At 37.6% G+C, this 19,755-nt stretch overlaps 1 protein-coding gene across 6 annotated transcripts in view; it reads right to left on the reverse strand.

The window, feature by feature from the left end:
- ABCC4 (ATP binding cassette subfamily C member 4) overlaps positions 1-19,755 on the reverse strand; it is a 141,321-nt gene that overhangs the window by 73,303 nt on the left and 48,263 nt on the right. For all 6 annotated transcript variants that reach the window (XM_059839227.1, XM_059839226.1, XM_059839225.1 and 3 more), the window contains 3 exons: positions 19,126-19,163; positions 18,724-18,824; positions 15,632-15,778 (listed from right to left, as the gene is read on the reverse strand). In XM_059839227.1, the coding sequence (XP_059695210.1) occupies positions 15,632-15,778; positions 18,724-18,824; positions 19,126-19,163 (286 nt within the window). The remainder of the gene's footprint in view (positions 1-15,631; positions 15,779-18,723; positions 18,825-19,125; positions 19,164-19,755) is intronic.

The raw sequence follows: 19,755 nt of genomic DNA on the forward strand, positions 1-19,755 counted from the left end.
CTGTGTTAAAGAAGACACACCCCACACCGTCATGCCCCATGAAAATAAATATTTTGCTTCAATCTGGGACTTCACCTACTCTTCTGTTTTGTGGCTGGCACCAAATTCCACTTGCAAATCTTGCCTGAGAAACAAACAAAAATCTTTTTCCTCAGAAAAGCTGAAGGCGATCACAACCCAAGAGTTTTATTCCAGAAGTGATGTCCAAGAGAATATACATATAGTCTGACAATGCATTACCTTGGGCCATTGGCTTCTGGGGAAAAAAATATCGCTATAAAGTAAACTTCTTTACAGACTAAACTATAATTAATTTAAATGAAATCAATGAGAATGAGAAAAAAATGAGAAAAAAAAACCCCAAATATGACCTCTGCTCTACTGTGTATTTTATTCATTACATTGAAAGAAAAACATTTTAATAATTCCATTATTAAATGATAAGCATTTGGAAAAGCTATACTGCACTGCCTTTGACTCTACTGTACTCCTCTACTGGGCGACTATTAGAAAGCTTCATCTCAGAAACAAAAAAGAAAAATATACTAGAAAAAGAAAAATATACTACAAATGAGAAATAGCTGCTGACCACACTAAAACATTAATTGTGCATATATCAAAACCAAGGAACCTTTAATGTTTATGTATAAATATACCTTAAATATTACATACTTATTACACATTACATGTGTGGCTCAAAATGAAAGAAAAAATCCTATAATTTCCTCTTTTTCATGGCTTTTAAATAAGAAACTTTAAATTTCTTAATTCTAAGAAACTCAGAATGATAAATATGTTAACAGCAACATTTTTTCACTTCTCTATGAACACAGAAAAAAAAATCACACACATCAAGGAGGAAAAAAATTACTTGACTGAACCATCACGCAAGCAGGAGTGAATACAATTTACAAACCCTTTTGGTTTTGTTAAGATCAGAGACAGACTTCACTGTGAAGCTCTGATTTACAGCTGTCCAGCAGTATGAATTCCTAAATAAATAAACAGGCTAAAACAGAGGAGTGCTGCTCACAACAAGGGACTCCTGAGAACGTTGCCATTTGTTGTTTGCATGTCAGAAACAGCCAGAAGAGGATTAGTGGACCTGAGGCAGGAGGCAGAGCCTCACTGGAATGCAGGCTGGACCAGCACGTAGCCAACAGCATGCCCTGCCCTGAAGAGTTTGTTGTGCCAGTTAAGAGAAACCAGTAAAATTGACTACAGAAGGAATAAGGAGCTAGGGGCAGATGGAGCAGCAAGCTGGAACAGAAAGTTGCAGGACAAGATTGTGTTTTAAAGTACAGGAACACAAAGGGGTCACCGAATTAATGAGTTTTCCCCACCCACACGTTTAACTGCTGTCAGTGTACTGCGGTTACAATGCTACTGGTGCATCTTGAGAGATGATTTTAAGATGAAAAACTGCCAGCTTGTGGATGAACTTTAGTGCACAGGGAGCAGGAAGTTACAAAGATGTAAGCATGAAAGAGAAACAAGCAGAATTATGAGGGAGGGAATTAAAAACACTGGAATGTGCCAACTGCTCCATTTACCAGGTGCAGAAATAGTAAAAGCCTTGCATGGGGGTAAGGCTAATGTGCAAATCAAGTCATACTCCCTTAACAATTCCTGTTAGACTCCTTCACAGTATATTGGGGCTGTAAGACTAAGAAAAGATCTTTCCTCCACCTGGCCCTGGGATGCAGCTGCCAGACAGAATTGTCAAGAGACAAGCTGGCAGTCCCAGTCCCAGACCTCACCAAACCTGAGAGAGTTTTGTGAACATACTGACTTGAATTTTTGCCTTGCCTGCATGTATCCTCTGCTTCACCCTGAGCTTCATACACTGAATACCCACTCCCTATTTCCTATTCTCTCTCCTCCTTCAACATTGGTTCTTCCATTCTCCTTCACCATGGCACGACACAAGCTCTAGGTACAAATGTCATTCCACGCACGGCCAAGGCACAAAGCCCAACACAGCAACACACAGGCTAGGAAGTGTGGAAGAGTTGGGGACACAGGAACTGAGAACAGAAGGTGAACACAAGGTGATTGCAACACTTAAAACCAGAGAAGTGCCTGAACTGATGTTTTGGAAATGCAGAGTGACAAAAAGAGCCAGATAGAGGAATAACACATAAGCCTTAAAGGCAACAGAAACCCTGTTTTACATGGAAAAACAGGGGAAATACAGCAAGGGAGAAATCAGGTTCTGAAATAGATCCCAAACTAGAACTGTGGAAATCAAAGAGTCAGTGTCACCTGAAGGAAGATGGCAAAGCACATCCAGGACATACTGCATAACCACAGGCACTGCTCACATACAGACTATTCACAAGGTTATACTCTGACAGACGAGGGAAGACTTATTTCTATTGAAAGAGATGTCTTTAGAAAACAATTCAGAGGATTTCAGTTACTTCTTGCTTTAAACTGCTCTTAAAGGAGCATATTTCACTCTGCTAACTACAGAACTGCAGGGGAAACAAATGGTTGTGTCTCATTAGTCTTTAGAGTATACTCTGATTAGTTTGCCTAATTTCATTCACAAAGGGTCTTAAGACTTCACAAGGCCAATTAAGATTTCAGGTAAAGGAATTATCAGTAAGAGCTTTCTTTCTTTCTTCAAAACATGTCTGTTATTGGATTTTAACAGTCCTCTTACTTACACATTGATTTTGTTTTCCTGACATCCATTTTCACCACAATTTGGTTTTGTCACTTTTTCAAACCAGCAGCTTTTCTGCTGAAAATATATCAGACACATTAGGATGAAACAAGTTCCAGGACTGTAACAAACAGGACAACTAGAGGAGCAATGTAAAGACTATAACAAAACTACCTATCACTCAAGTATCCATATCCAATACATAAACCACTATTAAATCCTCTCATGGACCTGAAGCACAAGTTCTATTTTGTAATATGCATTAAAATTTTTGCAAATAATAACCGATCATAATCTGATCCCAGACAGTTTGGGAAAGGTTCTTTCAAAACAACAGCTTTGCCATTATTCTGCATTGAAAAAGACATCAAATGTCAGTAAGGCATGAATAAAATGGAAAAATACACATATAATAATGAAAGCAAATGACAGAAAAATATCCTGTGTTTTGTTTCCCTCTCTGCAAAACAGCATGAGCACAGAACTTGATTCGGGATCAATCTGTGGATTCATCGTTAACACATATGAAACAAAACTATACCTCCAAGCAAAAAATCCACAAGAGGCAAAATTGTGTTAATAAACCAACCACTATTAAAATTACAGAGTATTATTAGTAACAACTTAGCATAGTAGTTTATTTAATTAGAATATTTGGAGAACTAATGTTGGCTCTGATAGTTTTCAAAATGTAGCTTGACTTTAGAATGCTTGTGAAAAGCATTCAATAAACCTTTCATCACAGCTGAATGGTATATACAACACCTCTCAATTTTCTGAATGTCTGTTTTGTCCTTGCCTGACTCTAGAGAAGAACTCCTCAAATACCAGTCCACATATGAATATAATATGAAACTAATATGAACATTCAATTCCTAACATTTTTAGTGGTCAACTATACAGTGGTCATGCTTTCAGGAAGGGGTCACAAACAAGTTTAAGTCTTTGGATGACTCTAAAACCTTTTAGGACCTTCTGGACAATTGGGGGTTTGCTTCTTTGTTTCTTCTGGTTTTCTGAGAATGGAAATTGAAAATGCCTCTTGACATCAAGGTTTTTTAACCTTTCATAATCTGGCGTTTTTCTGGAAAACTGTCATATTACAGGTATACAAAATGCTGGGCTTATGAAACAAAAGTCTCTAGCACAGCACATGGTCTATTCCACCTTCCAGAAAGTTCCTTACTTCAACAGGTACCACATTCATACCTGCAGAAGTTTGTCCAAAATAGACTACCTGGAATGATTAGGTCCTAAATTAAGTCAAGACATCACAAGTTACCTGAACTAGAAATCCAAATAAATACGAAAAAACCCCCGAGGTATGTTGTAAAATGGTATCTCTCAAGTGTTACCATTTGCATGGGTTACATTCTTTACTCCTCGGTGCATTCAAACACCCAAAGGACCATTATGTTCAAAGAAGAGATCCTAGAAGAACTGAAAAGTTCTGACATCACAAAATTTAAACTAGCTGTGAATCCCCTTGAGGAGGTATGAATCATCTCTGAGGTTTAAATTAGATTATCAACCAAGTGAAGCCACACAGTAAATCTACAATAAAAGATGAATGCCCACAGGAAAATAATTTTTGCCCCTAGTGGCAGATGCTTGAACTTTAAAGGATCTGAGACTAAGCTCTTTGTCTAAGCCTCCCTGACAGAAAACAACTGAAATAATGTTTTTAGTGGGTCCAACTTTGCTCCACATGCCACATGAAAACAGTATCTAAACCCATTTACTTCCTGTAAATGGAAGTATATTGTCACTTCTAAACCAACTGAGGATCAAACAATTTAGAGAAACCAAGACTTATTTTGCTGACAATTAAGCTCTATCACCAAGACTCGAGATTCAATGAAATTTGACAATTGTGAAGAAAAAGGCTTTTGTCTGACAAAGTCTGAAGCATTTGGAAGAATCAACAGAAAATCAGAAGACCAAATTAGATGGAAAAGCCTTTGAGGATAAAATTCTAATACTAATTAAAGTAACCGCCTTCGTTGCTCTGTTTCCTCTCTTGAATTGCTTTGGTATCACAACACAAAGGCATACAGCAAGAGGAAAAACTGGTCTAAGGAGCAAATGTTACACCTGTCACACTCCCCCTTACACCAACAGCATTCTCTGCCCATCCTGCTGCTCAAGTTCCACTAGGAAGAACCACAGCCCCTTTAAAGATGAGATGAAAGTGAAAGTAATAATCTCTGCTTTGCACCAAATCTGAGAGAGGTACGAAAGATCTTTAAAGCCCTCTTCTTCCATGCTGAAACTTTTTTCCCCATCACCTTTACTTTGTGGTAATTCACATACAACCCAAAGCTACCAAAGTGCTGCAGGTCACTAGCTGGAAGAGAATTGTTGCACCTCCTTCTCAGGGAGACAAAGAATGAATGTAACCTTCTGGCTTTCCAAGACCCATAAAATCAAAGAAACACAGAATGGGGTCTGGGTTGGAAGGGACCTTAAAGACCACCTAGTTCCACTCCCCCTTCAGTGGGCAGTGACACCTTCCACAAGACCAGGCTGCTCAGAGCCCCATCCAACGTGGCTTGAACACTTCCAAGGATAAGGCATGGACAGGCTTGTCTGGACAACCTGTGCCAGTGCCTCACTACCCTCACAGCAAATAATTTTTTCTTAATATCTAATATAAATGTACTGTCTTTCAGTTGTACTAACTTGTTCTCTTTCTGCCCATTTAATTGAACAAAATGTAAGATTTCTATTCAAAACACTTCTATGCCCTTTTTAAAATTAGTAACAAGTACTCAAAAAGCATTTGAACATCTTGCATCTCATGAGAAGCACAAACAACAAGAGGAAGAACAGGAAGGTATTAACAAATTAAGCAGTGCTCACAGCACTACATTTTAAGCTAAAAACACCTCATTTCAGAAACCTGGGATTTTGCATTCCACTAAACATTTGTGTCTCTATTAAAAGTACATAATAAAATTGCTTTAGTATGTGGCTAAGAAGGGACAAAAATTAATTAAATCCTGTTTTTCCACAGGAATGTTTCTATTTTTTCAAGCAAACAAACACTTCTGGAAAGCGTCAGATTGGACATTCCACTCTTGAACACTCAGCAGGTGAACAAAATCATCTGTATAAGCCCTCATAATCTTAGAGAAACACTTATTTTTGAACAATCACTTCTAAACACTGTCCTTAAGCCTTTGGTAGTAGCTGAGCAACATTGGTTACTAAACTGAGGCGCAGCAGAGTTTATTTTTTCTTATCTGAATTAAAAAAAAATATGTTGGGATTGTTTTTTTCCATTTTTTCTCTTGGGGATTTTTGGGGGTTTAAATATAAGCAGCATTCAGTGAATGGCTTTGAATTCAGTATTAAATCATACTTGTAGCCTAATTATAAAAGAAGATCATTGTCACTATGTATTTGGAATATTAGAACTTGTCAGCTTTATAAAAACCTCAAGGCACTTTTTTCTCTCAAATTTGGCTTTATTTTGAAAGCGCTCCTTAGATAAGATTTCTTAATATTAGAATAAGTCTAGAATAACTAGTTTTCTGTCAAAAATACTGATGAAAAAAAAAGTCTATATTCTTAGTTTAACAGAAAAAAAGATGACACTTCTAAAGCTAAAACCACCTATATTTCATGGTTCTGAGGCTTTAAATTTGCAGAGTTTTCTGCAGGTATCTTTTGTCCCAAAGGAGCACCAAACAACTGGGTTTTTTTTTCCAATGGTAAGGGAATATTAGCTGACTAAAGGTAAGAACTATCAACTCTTCCTTAAACCATTTCAACATTTTTTTAGTCAGGGAACACCAGAAATATTCTGGAAAGCTAATTGTTTACTTTTGGCTGGTTGTTCAGACAGGAGAGAGGAGAACTGTTCTTCTAAAAGGAAACTGGGGAATTAAGGAATGAAGGGAGAAAGGAAAGAAGTATTGCACCAACCTCAAGGAAAGCATATATGGGCCTTTACATAAACATGTATTAAAAAAAAAAAAAAAAAGGTAAAAATATGGTTAATTTCTTAGTGACCCTTTCCAAATCCTAGTTACCCATCCTTAAGCACAGGGACTTAACTCCCTAAGTTTAGACAGATACCACCTCTTCTATACAGATAAGCATGACAGATTCGAAACAAAAAAACCAAAAAACCAAACAAAAAAAAAGTGCTCTTGAAGAAGAGAGGAACAAGACAGTGTAAAGTTTACAGCTTAAATATCCACATTGAAAAGGAGAGAGTGGGGAAAAACCCAACACTGAGCAAATGCCCTGGCATGCAATCATGTACTGTCCTCCTGGCTTGTCCTAGAAAGGATGGGGCAGGAACAGAATTCCTGTATGAGAAGTTAATTATGACATCTTAAGAACATATGTAGGAATTTTGCCTAAGATGTAGACTAAACTCTTTCTTTTGGGTTGTGAACATTCATTTGAATGAACACAAAATTATGCTGAGAAATGAATACACACAGGGACAAAGAAGCATGTATTCCCACTGAAGGGAAGTTTACCACAAACAGAGTGTTTTTTCCTGCCTACACATGAATTAGCAATATTCTGCATTGCATCATTTACATATTAAACAGACAGTAACTTCATTGAGAAAAAAAAGGTTTACCACACACACACAGAAATCTCATCACATCTGATAAAAAGAACTGAGGAAGAGTTAGACCATCTCTCTTCCATCTACTATTCCTTATAATTGCTAGCAAGAATGTCCAAGTTCCAAATCTTCACCTTCTCAGATTTCCAAACACCTTCAGATTATTCTGCACTCTCTGACCCAACACTAAATCAAGCTAGTGAAGACTTATGCTTGAAAGAGGGCAGGAAAAGTAGCATTCCTGGACAAAACAGAGGGTGAATTCAGTACACAGTGGATGAAAACTGACCAGAACCATGTCAGTGGACAGAGAAACCTTGACCTTATGAAAAGCTGAACTCTAAACTTCCTCCAAATTTTCAAATGTCGTAAATGTTGCACAAGTAGCACATGATAAAAGCTCAAGTTTGAGAAGCATTAGTGACCTTTATGGTCTTTCTTTAACTGGTAAATGAGGAAGGATGAGGGGATCCTACAACTAGAAGACAAACAGGTCAAAAGCCATTTCTAAGTCTTTTACAACAATGCAAAGACAAACACAAAACCAAAACCACCTCCTGAGCACAAAAGGCACTCCACTCTGAATCAAACAGCTGAGAATGAAGACTCTGCCACCTTTCTGCCATCCAGCAGCTTGCTTTCCCTGCTGGCTCTGTGAATACAACTTCCCACCCGGCATTAGGTGAGTCATAGTTAAGGCAGCCCCAGCCTATACAGACTTTTCAGAAACCTCTTCACTCTACAACCTCCCTTTGGGACCACCACAACTAAACAGTCTACTCAAACCGGAGTCAAAAGCTAGGGCAACTAAGTATGCAACTAAGAATCACCTAAGAAAATGTTCAACAAGAGCCCAAATTTAAATGAACATTAAAACAAACCCCAAACAAAAATGAATGTGCAGTTTCCAGTTTCAAGCTACCTGCCTCAAGGTCGGTATAGCCACAAGCAATAATTAATGTCCATTACATACTACCACTCTAATTACAGGACTATTGTCCACTAACTAATAAAACAAACAAAAAAATGTTCTTCATATGCTTGATGCTATACTAGAACACTTTGAAAAGCCCTCTTAAGGCTGGTAGCTATCAACATATACAGCCTGGAATAATGTTGCCCTCTCCAAATGTAACATTATCTTCCATAAAATGACATAAAAAATCAAAACCTGAAGGAGGTTTTGCATATGCATTCACCTGAACACATAACAAAAAGCCCCAGACAAAGTCCCTAATGGTTTTGATGAAGGAAAAAAAAGACAGGGTGGAAGACAGCAAGCAATGCTGTATTTTGCTATTTGTAAATTACTTTACGTTTGTATTTTTTAAACGGAACAACACACTGAAGTCAAGTTCGATTCAATACCTCTGCTTCTGCTGTTATTTCTATTCTTCACGCTTTAGTCTGGATTGCCAAAACAGGCAGATTCACATACAACAGCCATTCTTTTCTACACTAAAATTTTAATTTTGGATCGAGAAGTGCCTTTTGTTTCCAAACACTCTACAAGATCACCACAGGCACAAACTAATCTTCACTTGTTGCATAATCTGCAAGATGCTGGCAATCTGAAAAAAAGAAAAAAAAGAAAGAAACCTCAACTAATTAATTCACCCAGATGCTGCAGTGCAGATTACCTAGGACCGTCTGGGAGAAAGAATTCTGTGCAGCATAAAGCAGAACAGTGCTACTGAAATGAGTTTACACTGTGATAGTGTTTGTTTCATTTTAATTTCCAGCTACTCAGATTAAACAAAAAAAACCCCAAAACACCCCATGAAAGCAGGCTAGTTTAGTTTTTCTGCAAACACCAGAGTGGTCTAACTGTGTCTGTGTGTCCATAAGGGACAGCAGTGGAAGGCTATGGCACAGCCAAGAGCCCAGTGTGCATGGCTCAGCCAGGGTGGGGGATCCACATGTTCAAAGCTCACACTGAACCAGCAGGGGAGAAGAGCTGGACTGCATTTCCCACATTCCCTATAGGTGGTCTCACCACCTGGTTATTCATCATCCCTGCCCAGCTCTTCTCCAAAGTAATTTATTTTTGGAAATGCTTATGCCTTGCTCCAAGGTTGAATGAAGTGAGTTTTGATAAGTTTTTCCTCATTTCTCAGAGATGTTCATTTCCCATCCAAAATTGACATCCATGAACAGCAAGAGAGGACATTCTATCCATGTGGCACCTCCAGTCCCCACTATCCACAGCAGTCGGAGTAGCATTCCACAATTTATAAACAGATTAAAAATAGCAAAAAAGGGTTACATATTTAAAATAGTTATTATCAAAGCAAAACAAAAAAAAAAATCAAAAAAAAAAATCTCCATTTTGGATTATCTCTAAAAGCTTATTTGTAACTGCATCACCTCAGTTGGGCCCTCTTTTAAAGCCCCTTGCAGTTTTTCATCAATATTACAGCAGTCTCTCCCTCTGTTTTCAAGTGTCTCCAACCAACATTTAGTTCCCCATTGCCACAAATCTCCCCGAAACAGCATGCCAGCTATGCAAGACTGAAACAAAATTTCGTTTTTATTTTCCAGCTACACTTGCAGGAAAGGGATGCCTCTGAACAGCTTCTGCGCAGTCTTCTAAAGCCAGTATTTTTAATTAGGCTTCCCTGTCTTGCTCGACATTCCATGCCTCCTTTTTGCTCGGCTGAGGTGGGGCGAGAGCAGCTCTCTCTGTAGCTGCTTCAGTAAATGAAAACACTAGACTTTGCAGTATCTGGGCAGGTCAGCATATGGTCAGAAATGAGTTTGACAGCAGGCAGTTTTCCCCACCAGGGGATCTTAATGTGAAGAAGATCGAAAATCCCTACGAAGGGACGCGGAATCTTGTGCCAGGGAAGCAAGAGGCTGCACTTGGAAGTGGCTGTCAGCGCAAGCTTCATGCTATTTCCCTGTCAAATAATGTCTCATCCCCTCCTACAAACAGCTTTTCCGTAAAGCTTTTAATTTTATCTCCCTTAGTAGGCATAAATGGGGTGAGCTCTGACTCGGTGAACTGAAAATGTAATGGGCTTGTCTCATCGGTTTATGGCCAAGTTTCATTCAATTATTATTGCAGAAAAGAACAGGATAGAGTTGAATCGAGTTACACTAATAGATAATAAATGTAAACATAACTCCAGAGTGCCATTTACTGACTTTAAAGACTACTCCTATAGCAATCACCTTCGTACAGCTCTTGACAGAATCATAATGGTGATAAAACACATGGAAGCATAAGACTATTTAAACTCTTAACAAAGCCATGATAATACTAACAGTAAATGAGCAACTCCCATAAAATATCATTTAATAATCACGCCCTGATAAGATTTAAAGTACATATCGCCATTGTTATATGAAAAAAACATTAAAGGGTTTTTTCTTTAACACATGTAGCAACCTAACAGGTTTTAATTACCACACCTACTTCAGTGACGAGCTGTTCCACTCAAACACCCAAACATAATATTTACAACGTTGTGTGGTTGTTAAGGATCTTGATGATTGATGGAACCCATTGTGTTGCCATCTTAATAAAAACAAATGCAAGTGATTACCAACACGGAAGAGAGAATCTGTGTTTTTATTTTACAACAAAGGGCTGTCCTATAGGGACTTCTTTTTCAACATAAACTAACAAACCTGTGCACATGTGAATGCCCTTTAGAGCTTGGCACAGGGAGTCTAAAACAAAACCTCTGCTGCTTTAAGGACAATGTATTTTTTTGTATTAGCTTAAGAGAACATGAAAGCCGTCAAAAGAGCTGGTACAGTTTTTCACAACCCTGCAGAATTCATCTTGACCACAAGGATATATCTGAAAACTGCATCAGAAAGATAGGACAGATCTTGTTTCCAAAAAAAAAAAAAAAAAAAAAAAAAAAAAAGAAATAAAGAAAGCAATTGAGTCATTGAGTCAAATAGGAATACAATACATTTCCTGGCATTGCTACTGAATATTTATATATCACTGACGAATGAGACTACAAACGAAGTATCTTAACATGAAGCTTTGCCTTGTTAACGGCATGATATGCCAAAACACCACCTACTGTAAATCACACTGTTTAAGACCAGTATTTCTTGTTTAAACATGCTACTTGATCAGCAGAATCACTTGTGTGAACAAGCAGACATTAATGTACACTAACTAGAGCAGTTTCACTATCCATCTGATAAAGTATAATTTAACAACCTCATTATCAGCATTGTAATTTTCAGACTGCTGAAATACCATATTCGTTGCAAATATTATATGGTTGAAACACTGTAACAACATTGCCCATTTGACACTTCTGTCAGATAAAATGCAGATAGGCATTTGTGCATTGATGAACATGCTTTTAATCCTATAAAGAAACTTTCTCTGTCAAATTATAAGCGTTTCAGCAGTTGACTTATGAACACCATAATTAAAATCCTTATGCCTTAAAGAAAAACAAACTTCATTATAACAACAGCTTTCTTTCACATTTTAATCTTTTTATATTTGGAGTTTGCTTTCATGTGCTGCTATTAGCTATCAGTTCAGCATGGCATTTCTGGCTGCCAAAACCAAAAAAAAGAGTATTTCTCTCTACAACCTGGTCAAATCTCAAAGTCTAGGTAAGTACCCAAAGGCATCAATGTTTATTTAATGCTTCCACAATGCATTCATGGGAGAAAAAAAAAAATCTGTTAATTTAACAAGTCAAGGACAAATATCATACAATTCAGTGCCTCCCATTTCTAAGAAGGCCAGAAATGCTGCAAAGTCTGCCAAAATATTTCTTTTCCCCCTATAACTGTCAGAGCCAAGAGTTTGGGGAGATACAATTTGGGAAAAAAAGAAAAAAGCTGCACTTCTGTAGTGATTCTGGTTCAATTTAAATTTCAGGCAGATTCTCTAGAAGGGGAAGAGACTTCTATTTTATCTGAACAAATTAATGCATATCATCCATTCCTTCTTACAGCACCCATCAGCAAAGCAGCAGCAGGTTTCAGCTTCCTAAATTCAATGCAATTCAAAATTACACAGAATTTACACTGGAACCACCATAACTGAAAATTATGCAGTTACACATTAGCATCACTTCTCTAATCTCTGTCCCTAAATCCCAGAAAAGAACAATTCATTTACAAGCTAAGCACGTAATCTCGAATCAAATCCTAAAGCTTGTCAAAAGTAGGATCATCTGAACTATTCAATAAGAAACTCATTTCAAAAGAGGCAAGTCCCAAATCAAGTCTTTGCTGCTGAAGTCCAGGTCCCTTTCACATAGCTTTATAACAAATCTGTTTTGAAGTGTTACAAACATCTTGGAAAAAAAAATAAAAGAAATAATGGCTGAAGAAGGTCGCCCTGGTGGGAGTCTTCTGACTCTAGAGGGTTATCTGACTTTTTTGTCACTATTTCCAAAAGGAAAAAAGTTCCTGAACTCAGCACTACATGAAGCTGAAAAGCTTATTGTGTGAAAGATCAGGAGAAAATACTATTCTTGCAGACAATTAAGACAACTGAATGGAACCACAGTACTATTGCTCAGTGGAGAGGCTGAAAATTTACTCCTCAAATATCATCTCTAAAAACACAACAGATGAATTTTGTTATCCTTCTAAGAAGCCTCTGTAATGCTCGACTGGGATAAAACAGATCATGCTGCCCTCTTGTGCTAGACATGCACAGGAATCAACCCCTTTTTATTCCTGCAAGTGACATGTGAAGAGCAATATATAAAGCATTCACTATGAAATAGAAAACGTTCAAATCTTCCTACTTTACAGATACCTTAACATTCATGTCATTCCCTTACTGGGATATGGGTAGAAGAGCAAAGGAAGTTTCCAGAGAGCCAAATTCTACACATGAAAAAAACTTCTATGAACAAATGCAGACAAGTCAGATGTAATAAAACCCAAAATACTAACACTTCAACTACCCATCTGGCTTTCACAACACCTGTGTAAGTGATGTGGTAGAGATACCTGCTGATAAATTAGAATTTCAGTCATAAATAAATGGCAATTTTTTCTGCACGCTGGGTAAAACACTGCACTTTGGTCACTTAGGATTATCAGCTCAGTAGGGTTAGGCTAAACATTTAAGAAGGAAAGAGAGAGACAGTCATCTATTAACAAGGTTCTTCCAGTGCAAAACATGCAGTAATGTTTACCTCCTTTAAGACTTATGCTGAATTGAAAGGTGAAATCTGTGTACGTACAAATATTTTTGGCGGGAAAGGGAGACAGGAGAGGGGTCCTTTTATTTCTTTTCTCTCTCTGCTATGTAATCCAGGTTCCAAAAATACATTGACATTCTTCTATCACCTGGATAAAATGCTAGTTACTATTCCCTTTAGAACCTACCCCTCCCCATATATTGCTAATGCAATCTGTAAAGAGAGATCTTGGGCTTATGCCTAAACTGATTCACAAAGCACAGTTTTTTTAGAAATAAGTCATCTCATTTATTCACCAAGACTGATTGGATCTACAGTGTTGGGAGCTGACAGACATGTCATGATTCACCACGCATTTCCATTTCCTAATGTCGACTCCCCGATGCTCCTCGTTACTCTGCTTCCCCAGTAAGAACTACCAAGAGCTTGGGATGTCTGTTTATTTAAGTTACCTACTCAACTCTGGAACACAGATCACTGTGTGTTAAAAATACTAGCTGTGGCATTTCTTAATTGCTGACTCTTTTTTGATAAATGAAACAGCAAAATTCAGTTCAGCAACTGCTTCTGCTGAGGTCTTAGAGACCTCACACTAACACTGAGAACATGCTGGATGCTTAAATGACAGATCTGACATTGCAATATCAGTTTTGCTAATATGGGATATGATAACTGATAGTTTGGTTTAGCTATTACAATCACAAGCTAGAAGAAAAGCACATTTAATAATTTCAATTTCTTTTTAGTATGTCTTTCATACGCATATTAAAAAAAGGCAAAAAAACCCATCCCACCTCAATGCAAGAAATAGCTTGTGAAGTTCTAAAAGATAAATAAACAGTAAAAAATTCCATGTAAATCAGACAATGAAACACAGATATTACAAACAGATTTCAGAACTGCTGCGTGCTGCAATTCTGAAGGAGAACATTGTCTCACGTGTCATCTTTTTTCTTCTCTTTTTTCCTTTTTCAAATAATGCAGAGATCAGAACAGCAGTACTTTTGCATGCCACCCTGACCAAAAGAAAGATGAAGGGAAAGAAATACATGCATCCTGAAGTTAATCCTCTATTATAAAATATCTGTTGATTAACAGAAACACACATCCAAGTCACAACAGTGTGCGAACACCAGCTACAAGCAGAATTAAAGAATGTCAGTTTTACAATGCACTGCTAATTAGAGCTTCACAGTGTTACAAAGCAAACTGGTGTTACTCTACATTGTTGCTGATGTTCTCTCTCTAGTTCTTGGTTTGTTATTATGAACCAGATTTATGGGCATTTTTACAAGATCACTATGTATTCCCTCAGAAATGAAGTTACTGCGTTTGCTGCGCACACAAAGAGCAGAGAGAAGAGGAGAACCCCAGACACATCAGCACTAGGATTTCTTCCCATTTCCTGAGCTTCCCTTCTAAACCTTTGCTGTGGCCATGAATTTACATTTCCAAGCAGGCCATGTAACACAGCCCTAACTTTCTGCAGTGGTAAGGGTGTTCTTTAAGATTAAATCATACACCTTTCATTCATCATATCATGGGCATGAACCTTTTCTCCACATAAGTATCTATTTCCTGAAAATACTACTACTTTCTCTGAAACAATAAAGCCATCCTTATATCCTTACAATTAAATGCCTCCTGGGGCAATGAGAACAAGTCCATTTTTTTCCAAGGGAGTGAAGACCATCAGGTTTCTGGTTCTCATGTAAAAGACAAACCTTTGGCTAGTCAATCAGTACCACACACTTTCCCACTCTCTTCACTCTGCTCCAGCTTTTCTCTCCTTTCTTTTGAAGAACAGAAGGATCTGGATGACAGTTTTACAAAATGCATTCACACACATTCAGCATACTGGAGACTCCCTGTGAAACAGCATCTGAACAGCAGTGCAAATGCAGGTCTATGTACAACACCAAAGCTACAGCTAATTCATTGTTCTGTAAGCTGCTTTTAAAGACAGTAAGATGAACCATCAATAAGCAGTCTGAGTTTGAAATTGAAAACAACCACACTGTTAAATTTGAAGTGCTTAAGTAAAAATTTAGATTTAGAAAGTCTAAGCAAAAGAAACAAAAAAACCAACAGAAGTGCAAAAATACCATCAAATTGTAATTTTCCAGAAATAGTACAATTTGTGCAATCAAGGAGATACATTAAATATTGAGGATGGTTTTTTGTTTGTTTGTTTGTTTGGTTTTTTTACAATAAACTTACCTATAGGGTTTCTGTCAAAAAACAAGACAGGGGCTTTCAAAATGGATTGAAACATTTTGTTGTGCAAATTCTGACCAGAACTGACAAGAACTTGAAACACCAGAAGACTCCTCATTATGCCAAATAGTATTGTAACCACTGTTAAACCTGAAATGAAAAAAAACCCAAAACATGAATAGAGCCTCCAAAAAGATATGGATCTTTCAGAAGAAAAAGAAGTTAAAAATAAAATTGCACTAAAACCAAATTCTCTGGACTTCTGCATATAGCAAGAATCCAAACTTAAGCCTAGGGGGACTCAGACTGAGTGCAGAACACAGATACATTTGTCACTAGCTTCAGTTATTATCACAGAATCAATTTAATCCATTTCTCTTTTTCTGTTTGAAAGAACTGGTACTTCATAGAAATGTAGGAAATGTCTGTTAACCCATGAGATAAATGCATATTGAAACTTTCTGCATAACAGTGTTACTAAAAAAATCATTTTACAGTGCCATGTATAATTGTGGCTTGCACAGGTCACTGTGAAGATTCAACACTTCCAGCAGGTATTAAACAAGTAATATATACCTGGCTATTTAGACACAACCTTTAGTTATTCCCAATCAGCCCAAACCACTCATGCCATTCTTCCCCTTGTAAAACACCCCAAATAATTTCAATTAGGTATCTTTCACACTATGTAAGATGCATTCCTCATGCCACCAGAAGAAACAGTCCTTCTAGGGAGCTGGTGTGCACAACTCTGGGCACAACTCTGCTTACAAGGCAAGGGTGCTACAGGGCAAAAAACGGAAATAAATAATGAGATTGCTGTTGCTCTGTTTGCTGTGCATAATCTCCAGTGTGGCTGCTCAAATTCCCTGTCAATAAGAGTGAACAGTGAAGGTCTAAACCTTACATTTAGCAGAGCTTTCAGGCTCCACGTGTTCTGCTTCAGAAAATCAGCACAGCTACCTCAGGTCTTGTGGATATGCTGAAGTTAGACCCCAACTATCAGCAGAAAACTTTGCCTATTCTCAGGGCAGGTTAAAATCATACACAATTCAGGAACAGCTATAGTAAAAGTGGGTAAGAGGGAGGTTTTAAATTATGTGACATGGTTAAGCTATCCCATCCTGCTTCCTTCTATATCCTCCCAGGGAGTAAATAAAGCTATCATCACTATTTCATTTGTCTTCTTGCAGTTTATTGCTCACATTCTGTGAGGTGGTTTTTAAGAAAAAAGATGGTGGCTGGGATGAGAGTTTTTTTGCCTTGTCCCAGCTGCTGTATTCCAGGCCAGGTAGGAGAAGACAAGCTTTCCCACAATAACTGCACATACCCAAACAGGAAAGCTGGGTCATGCAAAAAGGGAGCCAGAGAGGCACAAAGCAGGAGGCTGTGGCACAGCCCATTCCTAACAGCAGTCTCTGGGAGCAACATGAGGAGAGGGACCACATCCTGGAAACCCCACATTTCTGCATAACTTTACTCAGGCCTGGAAGCAGCTGGAAGCTGTTGGTATGACCGTCCCAGAACAAAACACCTGAACAGACTGAATGGCTCAAGAGGGAGAAACAAGACATGCTTCCAAGTCCTTCACTTGGTCTGTCTCTTTGCTTTCCCTGTTCATGAGCTCAGAACTTCAATATGAGACAGACAGGGGCTCTTTGCATGTTTGCCTTATAGAAGAGGTGTGGAATTGGTACCTCAGCTCTGGCCAGCATTAACAAAAATTTTACTCCTCAGAATCTTTATTCCACAGAAGCAACAAGGACAAAGAAGGAATTTAGACAGCGGGTTTGTTTTTTCAAACACTGAGAATCAGAAATAAAAATAATAAATTGTTTTATACTGTTTAAGATATTATAAAAAAAGGTAAGTTGGATTATTATGTATTTCATGTAAAGTGTACTACCTTTTTATAACTTTGTCAGCTTCACTCAGAATTTTGTAGATAAGTCAATGCTGTCTGTTCAACAACTGTAAATATCTCCCTAAGTCATCTAAATGTTTCAATATAAAGGTAGCTTTTGTTGTTCTGCTATCTAGAGCAAAATATTCCTTAAAGGATAAAATTTTCACTAATGTGGTTTAGGCTACCTGGTCGGAGAAAGTGAAATTTGCCACATTTAATCACACTGTGCAGTCCACTGGAACAGTTCAGGAAATAAGACATTACACAGAGAAAATAAGAGCCAAGTTCATCTGGCTCCTAAATTGCTGCTTTCCAGGCCAAACACAATGTTTTCTGTCAGCCACTTAGATCACGTGGATTCCAGAAAACAAACTATACAAAAAATCCTGCACCTATTCTCTCACCCATGGAGATGTTTCTGAATACATTCAATGCATATTCTTCTGGCATTCCACCTGTTTTCTCACACCAGTCATTTACATCTCCATGAAGAAATTACCATGCCATACAAAACCATACATCACCAGGAGTGTTAAATAGCAGAATCTGAGAGCATGCACATGATTCTTCTGTGGCAATTTTTACTACATCTCAGAGCAGTTTTTCAAGATGTTTGGATGCCTGAATGCAAGGATCAACGCCCTTTTCTGAATATTCAGAAGCATAATGCTACCTATTGAAATATATTGAAATGTTTTTTAACAACCTGCTTTGCATACCCATCTAGGAGGCCTTTTAAAAGCTTGTTTTTTGCTATGGCACTTCAGAAGAAATGTAGCCATGCCAAGTTTCAGAACAGCACAGAACAAAGATCCATTTCTAATCCCTCTTGCCATCCATATAATGACTGAAGATTTAGCTCAATTACTTACTAATATATAGACAATAACCACAACCTTAATGTGACTGACTTTTCAGATACTCAATTCCTGATTTACCTTCCAAAATCCAGCCAAAGCAATTAAAGAATCTGCATTCAACCTATTTCTTCTGTCAGACTTATTTTATTTATTGCAATCTATTTAATCAGAAAGCAAGACTCAGGCTTTTAATCTGCTAAGACATTGCTCAGTTACTGCTAGAAATCACATTTCGCCACACATTGCTTTGCACCTCTCAAAAATCCCTATCAGATAATAAATAGTTCTTAGACACAAACACACACACAAACATATGCATGTGCAATTACCTGCATAAATTCCCAAATAAAAGTTAAGGTCCAGATGATCAGGCTCATTTGTTCCATTATTTCCGTTTGTTGTGAGATTCAACTTTTCTTGATGATTTGCCCTGTGGAAATGCACACAGAAGATAGCTATCAGCAAAGAAGTGCATTTAGCTGTTTCTGGAGTCAATTCTTTAGCTGAAATCTTTAGTTCAAAAGATCTCATGTATTGATGCTGTCATGCATCTCAACATGAATAGATGCAATTACAGTCTACACTTAGCATAAGGTTTAAATTTTTTCCCCCCAAAAAAAGAAGTGGAAGATCTAAACTATTCTAGAGCAGGTTCCATTCCTTTTCAACTAAACAAACAGCACTTGACTGAAAAGGCAGAAACAACCAGCCACTTTTTATCACCAGCTTACCAGAAAGAAAGCCACCAGTCCTGGAGCACATAGGCCACCTTGAGCAAAAGAAGCAAATACAAGAATCATCTCACAAAATTTAAAAAAAAAATAGAAAATTAAATTTCCCTGCTATTCTTTCAAGCTCTCTGGGAAAACATCCCATATTCAGAAAAGTATGCCATCCAGTCTTTCAAGACCAGCAGCAATTTGCCAAGCACATTAGAAGGTGCTCTACAAAGAAAGAAGTTACCTTAAATTACCTTACATGTTAGCAAACTAAAGGAAAGCAATACACTTTAGCAAACAAAATATAGTAGCTCTTCCTAATGTATGTTAATTGAACATTAAAGAACTCATTTTCTCAGTTCCTAAATTTGCTACAAGAGATATTCCAAAATGCTTTTTGATTAACAAACTTTCTGATGTTACCAGTCCAGAAATTTGTGTTTACAGGAGATAATTACCAGAAACAGGGTTGAAGGAGGATGAGAGAGGAGAAGGAGGGAAAAATTCCTTCTGCCACCTTCCTTCTGTGACAAAAGGTGACTACAAACATGTAACAGGGTTATTATCTCAAAATACACTTCTGTTCACATGAATTTGAAGTTGTGGGCAGTCTACTACAGAGATCTGATCTTGTTTAGCTAT

This window comes from Haemorhous mexicanus, chromosome 2 (assembly GCF_027477595.1).
Source record: "Haemorhous mexicanus isolate bHaeMex1 chromosome 2, bHaeMex1.pri, whole genome shotgun sequence".
NCBI classification, from domain to species: domain Eukaryota; kingdom Metazoa; phylum Chordata; class Aves; order Passeriformes; family Fringillidae; genus Haemorhous; species Haemorhous mexicanus.